At 35.6% G+C, this 11,114-nt stretch overlaps 1 protein-coding gene across 4 annotated transcripts in view; it reads right to left on the minus strand.

The window, feature by feature from the left end:
- Positions 1-11,114, minus strand: part of THSD7A (thrombospondin type 1 domain containing 7A) — a 2,877,792-nt gene that overhangs the window by 1,573,853 nt on the left and 1,292,825 nt on the right. For all 4 annotated transcript variants that reach the window (XM_044066751.1, XM_044066750.1, XM_044066748.1 and 1 more), the window contains exon 4: positions 10,117-10,298. In XM_044066751.1, coding sequence (XP_043922686.1) covers positions 10,117-10,298 — 182 coding nt within the window. The remainder of the gene's footprint in view (positions 1-10,116; positions 10,299-11,114) is intronic.

An 11,114-nucleotide genomic window follows, 5' to 3' on the forward strand; every position in this document is an offset into this window, starting at 1 on the left:
ATGAGATCAACAAAGTTATAGAAGTAGTCATTTAAAGTGTTAGTTTTTGTACCATTTTTATATTGTTAAAAACATGGAGTTTTTTTACTATTAAAATTTTGATTTTATGTTTTTAAATTACACACATTTTTCATCACATGTGAGGAGAAGGGTCATGTGTTTTGTCAAATTTTATTTAAGAGGTTGTTTTCTACTGTTTAATGATTCAGCTGGAATCCAATAGTTTACTTTTGGAAGTAAAATAAATGTATGTATTTGGAAAGAAGGACACTATAACCATTTTGAAAAGGGTTTTTTGGATGAATGGCTGGGTAACATGGTATTAGATTCATGTTAAAAAGTGGCAGACTATTTCAAGGCCTTACTTATACTCAGGGTCTGATTATTCCAAAAACATTTCACATTCCTGGCATTTTTTGTATCTAACCAACATTAACACAGTACCCTGTACAGGAATTGTTATGACATGTTTTCCTCTCTTATAGTAAAGGTGACTTTGTTGCAAGACTAGTAGAGAAAGAATTTAAGTTCCAGATTAAAATAGATTCCTGCAACCACTGTGGTAGAACAAGCATACAGCCATTAAGACCATACTCTAGCTTAATATGCTTCTCTCTACATGATATTACAAGCAATTCTACAAATGGCTGGCAAGAGACACATTTCCCTGGTCAGCAGGCATCAATGACATATACACTACAGGACTGGATAAGTCTTTTTCCAAGGATTACATGTTTGTTAGGCACTGATATTCACACTATTCCTAATTATGGACAGTAATGCATTCTATATCTGGTACTGGTTTTATCTGGAATGATGGGATTGCATTATATACTCACAGTGTTACTCATCCTCCTCTGTTCTGGCATGTCAAAACTCATATTTCATAAAAATCACTTAACACAAGTCCTGATGTGCCGAAAGATTTTGCAGTAGTTACTAACTTAGAATTATTTTCTTGAATTAAACCAATATGTTTATTAAATGTGATACCTAGACTATGAGTATTACAGTAGTATCACTTTAGAGTTGAAACAGATCTATCATTATGAGGGGTAGTTTTACTAATCCCTTTATTTCTACATAAAAGAAAAAAAAAACAGCCCATATGATCTACAATTTTGCTTGCAATAAGTGATGCACCATGCGAGTTTAGATGTAACATACCTGTGCTAAACATCCTGAAGTCACTGAAACATTCTTTCCAATAGATCCAAAAGTTTAACTTATACACCCAGTCATTAAATATGCAGGCCTTCCTACACATGTAATCAGCCAATGACATAGATGGAATTATTTCATTTAAAGCAAAATTCACCTTTCCGATTTCCAGTTATTCAGTGACCTCTAGAAGTAGGTTCTACATGTGATTCAATGAGGTATTCTTAAGATCATTAACACTCACATGAATAACAAATAATTGGCATTTATGAGTGCTCTTTAGGAACATTTTTATCATATTGCTGACATTATCAAATTTCAGTCCCGATAGCAAAGACTGTTATAAATTTTTGTTCAAGCTGAATAATTTCTTTACTGCAGTCTTAAGTAATGATGAACCCCCCCCCCCGAATTAAAACTTCCTGTTTTGGATCACCAAGTACATTATAATTCCTACAGTCTGTCTTTTTTTTTCTTATTGCATCAACAAATTTATCTGTCTTATTTAATTTCGTCCTTTTCCTGTATGTTATAGTACTATTAATGGCAGTCACTGCAGGTAATGTATTTTTTTTTTCAACGGGTCAGACTTGTTTTCCTCTTTGTTTTCTGTCATCAGTAATTCAGGACTATTAATGGACTCATAAAAGATACTAGTTTGTGATACTAGTTTGTGAATTAGTGCAAGTGCCTGACCTATTAGTAATTACAAAACAGTTAACACTAACATCATTATTCCCTTCTAATACATTGACTTCTGAAGTTACAATGCAATTATTGTCTTTTGCATCACTTTCTACAGGATCAGAATACTTGTTTAGTAATACGACAATCTCAGGATAAAGTCATATGCACAATTCTGAGAATAATGGAGCTGAATATTAGGATCATGCAGTTGTTTAATTTTTTCTTGGTTTGAGTTAATAATGCTCTCTGTGTCCATTATACCTTCTGATGTTTTAAAAGGTTGAAAGAAAAGAGATGAGTTTCCTACTAATATTTTGTACTTTATTTATTAATTACTGAACTGTCAGTGTTTTGTGGTTATAGAAGCCTCATCACTATGTAGGCCATGATTTGATGAAGCTAAAATATCACCTCTGCATTTGTTTCTTTTAAAAAAACACTTTTTATTAAATTTTAACAATTGAAATAAATTTTAACATTTAACAAACATAATCAAATAACTATGTACAAAGTCCACAACACAATTTTATATTAACTCAGCCATTAATATGTCTCTAATAATTCATTAAGTTTCTACCATGATAAATACTGATGTGTAACATTCAACATTCTCAATTTAATAGTTTGTAATTCTTTGTTACATGCAGTCTTAGCAAAACAAACACATTCTGTAAACGAGGGGATGTTCTTACTTCTACATTTTTTCTTATTTCTTACCATATTATTTTACATCTTTTTCTTCCTTTTATTCACTTCTGTAACCTTATTGACATGAACATATATCTGCCAATCAATTATGAACTCCATTAATGATAAATAACCTCTACCAAAATGACATTTACAATCAGCCAACAGGTGCACAAACTCTGCTTTCCTCACACTCTAGAAATACAGCTGCTCATACAGTGGCACAGTTTAATGTGCTGCTCATGTGTACTGATAGGTGTAGTAACCCATGAATCACATAAGCCCCCAGAAAAAGAAGAAAGCAAAATACAAGTGTGTTCCCAGCATCTTTAAAAAGACATGGGCGTGCAATGAAAATAAAATAAATTTCAGCTAACCAAACACAAAACCAATAGAGCCTGCATTGAATACCAGCTAGCTCTGCACAAACTCATTGCTTTTCTCAAACACTAGAGAAAACGATGCTTTTGATCCACTGAATGGAACATATAAAAACACACACAGACATGCACATGCACTCAATCTTTTTTAATATAAAGGCCCAGGACATATGGTCAGAGACTAGGAATCTGTTTCACCACAAAGCCACTGTCTACATGGCATTTGCGTGTTCAACCTGCGTTTGTATGGGTTTTCTTTGAAAATTCCAGTTTCATCGGACTTGTAAAAAACAAATTAATTGATTCACTAGACTAATATAGATATTGTATTTATACTTGGTCTTGTGCCCTGGTCCTGGGTCATGGCTGCAAAAAGAGGAAAATCTCATTTACCTGGTTAACATAAATCAAACAAGCAAACCTATCAGTATAAAAATAAATCGAGTATTAGAATAATATAAAATGTGTGTTATTTTTGTTAACTTAATTGCAAAAATTTACCCTCAGAATTGTAACTTGTTTTTGCATTTGAAAAACAGGAATGCATCACATTGTACTAGGAATGCAATACACTGCACTGTTTTATTTATTTATTTATTTTTTTAAAGAAAGACATCTTTACAATATTTAGAGTTTCAGTACACTGATTAATAAAGCTGCAGAGTTGGCAACTTGGTACCCTACGACTATCTTGCCTTTTATATAATGAACAAAACTGATAGAAGGATTCATCATTAATCATTTAAATATCATGTACTATTTATGTGGCTGATTGTTTTTTGTGCTTTCTTTAGTGTGCTGCAGGCTCTTCGGCCTCAGGGCTCAACTTGCTCTGTTTACCCTCCACTTTGCTCCAGGCTCACTCTGCTCCCTACCCTGCCCCCATTCCCAGACACCCCCTCTTTCACTACTCTTATATTTCCTGTAGACCCTCCCACTCAGATCATTATCCAATAGCAAAAGCTCTTCAACAACTACACTTTCTCCTTCCCTCCACATCTTCACCACTAACACTAACTTACTTTTCTCTCAACATGCTAAACCAAAAACAACCAACCCCATTCTTAAACTGCAATATCAATCACAAACTAACACCCATACTCATTTCTCCTACCCTTACCACCATACTATTCCTACTAACACAACTGACCACCCCCCACACCCACTTAAATTTAGCTTCTCCAACATCTGCAACACTTGCACACCTTTTCAAATCAAACTGTATACTTACCCCAGCATTTCATCATCTCTACTAGCTAGCAGCACCTTACAACTAGCAAACCCAAATTTTTTCCTACAAATACCAAGCTAAAACTGTTCCAACATGCTCATCACTTATGATAAAAGCACACCAATCACAAACAATAATACATCACCTACTAGCAGTATCTCAACGTGGGGATATTCATCCCAATCCTGGCCCTAACCAACTGCCAAAAAACACTCAACCCTCTAGAAAACAGGGCCTGTTTCTCAAAACCATTAATGCAAGAAGCCTGTGTAACAAAATTACTGAATTTCAATCCTGGCTATGTCACCACTCCTCAGATATTGTAGCAATAACTGAAACATGGCTAAAAACACATATATCTGACATTGAAATCCTAACTCCTAAATATAACATCCTTCGTAATGACAGACCCCACAAAAAAGGAGGGGGTGTTGCATTACTTTATCAAGACTCACTAACAATAACAATACATCACAAACCCATCCACATTTTAATAACACTGAGATCTTAATGACATCCCTCCAAATAAATTCTAATAAACAACTCTGTATTGCAGTCATTTACATTCCCCCTGGTCAAAATATCCCCAATTTAGAAGATTTTCTATGCTGGATAAACCAAAATATATCCCAGGAAACTATCATTCTAGGTGACACTAATATCAATGGGCTAAACCTAACCTCCAAAGCCCCTGCTGCCAGCATTAACCTACACAGTTTCACACAGCTTGTCACACAGCCCACTCGAGCTTTAAATACCTGAGCTGAAACTACATTAGATTGGATTTTTGTATCTCACCCCCACTACTACTCCAATACCAACACCCTCTCAAACACATTGAGTGACCACCTACCTGTCTTTACCCTTAGAAACCACACACAAATCTCCAAAACACACTCATAGAGAACCTCCAGAAACCTTGCCTACTTTGATCAAAACTTATTCAGCAGTATCTTACATTCTAAAACTGGACTCCAATAAAAACTCTGCTCTTGGATGAAGCTGTAGATTATTTTAATAACATCTTTCTAAATATATTAAATAGCCTAGCCCCCCTTTGCACCAAACAAATAAAGAATAATCATGCCCCCTGGCTAACTAAGATTAGCAAACAATCCCTCATCACCAGAGACAGAGCCTGGAAAGAATGGCAAAAAAGTAGAACTCAGGCAAATGACCAAAAGTATAAACAACTTTGCAATACAGCAAAAAAACTAGTCATAAATGATAAGAAATCATATTTCTCCTCACAACTATCCACACAGCAAAACAACCCAAAGAAATTCTGGAAATCTGTATCCTCCCTGACTAATCCAGGAAACATAAAAAATACTTCACCCTCTCCCAACAAAGACCTTCTCCAGATTGCACAAATGTTTAACACCCACTTCATAGATACCATAAAAAACTAGTCAAAATTTAATCTACTAATACTAGCCTCAACTCCCAAAATACCACACAAAAGGACTCTATATCTACCAGGCTAACCACTGACAATATCCCATCCATTCTCTGCTTTTCACGTCAACAAGTACCTACATCCTTCATTCTTAAATTGCTAAGCAAACTAAAACCCTGGTCATTCTCTGTTGATAATTTACCTCCTGAATACTTACAACTTTCAGGCAAATCAATAGCTTACCCTAAGTATTTTTATTAATCATTCTGTCTTTGAATCGTATGTCCTCTACCTATGGAAAAGTATATAATAACTCCTTTACACAAAGGTGGAAATACACATGATCTCTCAAATTATCGGCCAATATCCATACTTTCCCCACTATCAAAAATCTTAGAAACATTTATTTAAACCCAGCTACTACAACACCTCATTAATAATAACCTCCTATCCCCCACTCAACATGGTTTCCATCCTGGGCATAGCACAACCACAGCCTTACTCTCCTTCACTGATACTATGAATAAAGCCCTTGACACTGGCCTATGAACATTTGTACTCCTATTAAACCTATTAAAGGTATCTGGCACAGTGTCAGAAACTAAGTTATTACAACAATTAGAAAAAAGTAGGATGCTCCCAAAGTGTGATAACTTGATTCAGCACCTACCTAAACAGTTGTCAACAATGTGTTAGATGGCTAAACCAATAATCAGAGCACCTGGCCAATGATATAGGAGCCACACAAGGATCTATTTTAGGACCCCTACCTTTTAATATATTCACAAATAACCTTAATAAAGCCATCTCCTCTGCCAACAATTTCTCCAGCCTCCAGAAAATCACACGAGATGCATTAACATCAATAGAAACCTGGCTAAATGAAGCTCAATTAATGTTGAACTACCCCAAAAACTAAATTGCTACTATTTTCATCTAACCCCCCGGTATCAGAATTTAAGATTTTCTCACAAAACAATGCAGAAATTGAAAGGGTAAACACCTCAAAACTTCTAGGAATTATTATTGATGACAAACTCTCCTTAGAACAGCACATTCTCAGTACAATATATAAAAAAAAAACATTTCAAACTTGGTAAACTATACCGACACAAACTCTACTTAGATAAACAAAAATAAAACTTGCAAGCACACTACTTGCCCCCTCCTTCCTGTATGGAAGCCCCATTTTCACAAACCTCCAAACATCTCTCAGTAACAAATTATTATCCTATTGTTATAAGATAGCATAATTTGCTTCCAGTCTGCCCAGCCACTCACACCACTGCAAAGCCATTTCAAACTTGTCTTGGCTTGAATTTGATCAATATCTCTATTACATGCAGCTAACTCTTGCCCACAAACTAATATTTAAACCTAACAACTGCCCTGCACTCCAGTCTATCTTACACACATACATCCCTAATAGAACCATCTGGTCCATAAACAAGCAACTATTAAATGTAACCAAACCCAACAAAAGAGCAGGACACTGCCTATATTCCCATCGCATTGCTAAACTATGGAATGCCCTTTCTTCCTACATTACTCAGATAGACTCCCCGACACCCTTTCAAGCTGCTCTAAAAATTCAGTATAAGAAAACAGTCATAAGAGGTAAGGCAATGAAAACATAGTTTATTTCTCAAGTATAGGTTAACACTTTCACCACCATCCCGGTGGCTTCCTCAGACCATAATAATAACAATAAAACATTTGGTTATGTCATTTATTAGGCTGTTCCCCTTTAAATGGAAGCCTCTGATTGCTGGATGACATGAGTTTCAGAAGGGAACTTGCGCTTAGTGTACTAGGAAGTGAGGATGTAACTTGAATGTAACAGGTGTAACTGATTTGCTTAATGGGAGGCACAAAATGTGAGTAATTTGAAATGTACTTAATTCAAATGTATTATTGTTATCATTATGGTCTGAGGAAGCCACCGGAATGGCGGTGAAAGCACTAACCTGTACTTGAGAAATAAACTACATGTTTTTATTGCCATACATCTTACGACCGTTTTCTTATATTGTTTTTTATATTATATTAGTTGTTTGTGGTTGTACGTTTGCCTGCTCAGTATTTTTCTTTGTTTTTATCATTTGCTCTAAATATTCACTATTTAAAAAATCCTTCCTGCTCCTATAAAGTAAAGCGCAAGCCTCATTAATTCCTACATATCTCACTTTTCAGATCCTAGTCTAAACCTTCATGTTTAACTCTTTTCCTTCTTGTACTAATACTCTCCTACATTTATAGAGTCTGAATCTACACTGATGAATCTGTTTCCCTGATTGAACTGTATCAACTTCACATCTGTAATGCATGGTGATATCAACATATTTTAACTATTCATATTGTACCTATACCCCTGACCAAAGCTATGTATATATTTATATATATTTTTCGTGCTATTTTTGTACTATCTCTGTATTTCAATGTGTGTACCTCTACTAATGTATATTTTTCTGTATTTGACCTTTTATTTCTTTTGTACTTTAAGCATATTGGGGAGTTTTTCTCCCTGGGCCTCCACTGAAAATGGGTTTCTTGCCCAGTGGACTTTCCCGGACAATAAATAAATAAATAAAAAATAATAATTATTATCTGTGATTTGCTATAATGGTCAGACTTTATACATAGATCTCTTGGTGATGGACCCTTCATGCTAGAGCTTGAGAAATATTTCCAAAGCATCTATTCAGTCTGATTTGATACACAAGTCTGATAATTTGCACATCCATAGAATACTACTTAGTTGAATATTGTATTTCTGACTTTTTAGTCTATGCATGGAAAAAAAGTTTATTAACTAAGCCAATACAACACACTATAGCATTTAAAAAAAACACACTGAAATACAACATTTGGCATCTCTCTTTGACATTAATGATTTTATCTGGTCTAATCCTCGGTACTCTGCTTCTTGTTAGTCCTGTCACCGTCTGGATCACAGGAGGGATCCCAGACCTGACTTAAGCTTTCTGGCTTGCTTCAGTTTCACTGACATCAATGCAGACAGGTTTTAAACATTTAAATTTACATGATTAAATAAGTTTTGGTCTCTGATGTTTATCAGCCATCAGCTCCCACTGATCTATGTTCATTCCCTGATGAACATGAGCTGATCTCTGCCTAGACCATTCACTTGCACAGAGTGAAAGACGACTGCATAGCCATTATTCAGGCATCCATCAGGGCACTTCTTTTGTTATGCCTACCCATAGTTCTCTGCACTGCACATACGCATAATAAAAAAGGAAAGCTGTGTAATGGGCTTTGTGGCATAAGTATCCATGCCACAGACTAAGACACAGCCTTACACCTTGCAGGCAGCAAACCCACACAACCATGATATCCAAGAATGGTTCAGCTACAGAAGTGTGCCTGTCCACTCCAGTCCACATGTGAGCCAGGACAATCCACTTCCTCTCAACTCTCCCCTCATCCCTGCTCCTGTTCCCAAGCTGTTAACTGAACTTGAGTCATCTGGATTAGAGCAAATACTTCACTCCATGTGTCACAGAGGTAAAACGGATTTAGTTACTATGTGTGTGTGTGTGTGTGTGTGTGTGTGTGTGTGTGTGTGTGTGTGTGTGTGTGTGTGTGTATATATATATATATATATATATATATATATATATATATACAGCCACTATATATATTTACATATATATGCATATATACATATTTACACATAAACACGCACATACACACAAACACATATATAGATAGATAGATTAGACAGATAGATTAGATAGATAGATTTTATATATATATATATATATATAGATTCACAAGTAAGTCATTGTGGTTGACATGAGGCAGAAATAATCATAAACATTACCACACTTGAAAGTTAAAACAGAAAAATGCTTAAAGTCTTTGTACGTGGCATTATATTTCACCACCCTGCATGGGACCCATTCCGTTTCACATTCCACTTGTACTGTATCACTGGTGCATAAGTGGGTTCCTGTGGTGGCCTACCACTAGGTATGTAACCAAGAGAACTGAATTTAGCAAACCTACTGAAGATATAAATCCACAGATAATCATGCCTAATAATAATAATCTTAATTATACTGAACGTCTATTAAAATTTCTAGAAGGTTCACTGACACTTTTATCATATGAAAAATATAATAAGCTGAATGTTTTATATTCTGTGGACATGCTTGTTTGTTACTTGTTGAATGCTAAGAATTACTACATAAAATCTGCACTGCTGCTGAAACTGTTTTTCTAGAAGTTGTTGCCATAGAGAAAGTTGTTGTGTGACATGCTGAGGCATGTGAAAACAGGCAGAGGTTAAGACTATAAATTGATAGATTTTAAAGAAAGGCTATGTTACATATACTGGTGGGATGAACACAATATATATATTCCTCCTTTCTTCTTTTACATAATGCCAATCTACTATTATCCCACAAACATACACTACCAGAATGTTATCCAGGGTCACATTTCAGTCTCACTTTTATTGTTTTGCCTTTTTTATAACTGTAATGGTGCTTAAGAATGTAATCCTTGCATTTCATTTTCATAGCGTTCAACAAATTTCCAGTTACCTTCCTTTTCCTTGAGAGTGTTTAAATAAAGAAGGAGGTTTTCATTCGCTTGCACACAGTAACCTTCTCGAGTCTGTACCCCTCCTCCACATAGTACTGTCTGAATCCCTCTTCTTTTATCCTGCTGGTTAAGCAATGGGTCCACACGACATTCACTCCACTCAGTAGTCCTCCAAGCATACCTGCAGAACACAAAAACATTGGAAGATCATTTGAGACTCTCAAAAAGTGAATCTTTGACAGCACTGTGCTACTCTTAGTAAAGAAGTTTGAGAGGAAGATGTATGTTTGGATTTTTAAATATAGGACTTCAACTGTGTAAAACAAGATAAGAATAACCAGAAAATAAAAATACCTTTTGTTTTTTGTTTACTCTGCAGTACCAGGAAAAGTGGATAGAAAGTCAACATATAAGTATGATCTTTTATAACAAAAATGGTGAAAAAATGAATATGTGAGTAACAAAGTTAATGTATCTAGATAAAGGTGTCCATATTATGGCACAAACAAACCACTGAGATAAGAAATGCTTTAAATATACATTTAAATACATAAAGACAATGCATGAACATTAGAATGCAATCTTGCAGAGGGTTTACACACACTGTATTGACTGCCAGTCCCTTCAGCTGAAATCACAGTGTGCATAAGGATTTATACTACCAGCAGCAGCATACATGAACCAAGCTGCAAATCCAAGGGTTTTTTTTAATTGCCCATCAGCTGCCACCAGCTCCTCTGCTTTTTGTGGAAGGTCAACAAGTCCTGCCCAGCCAACCCTGAGATCTACCCAACCTACATGCGAAGCCAAAGACGAGATACAGGACTGTGGTACAAAATTATACCACTGATGGGTAACATGGTCCAATACACTATCCTGTGGTATGCTTGTGAGTTCTGCTGGGGCTGCCTTTAGCATATGCATGTAGGCGTTAGTGCATCTGCAGCCTCCAGACTAAGCAGCACACCATTTGCAACAAGAAGCTTGCTAGGCTCTT

Source organism: Protopterus annectens, chromosome 3.part1, assembly GCF_019279795.1.
Source record: "Protopterus annectens isolate FY-2018-M chromosome 3.part1, PAN1.0, whole genome shotgun sequence".
NCBI lineage: Eukaryota > Metazoa > Chordata > Ceratodontiformes > Protopteridae > Protopterus > Protopterus annectens.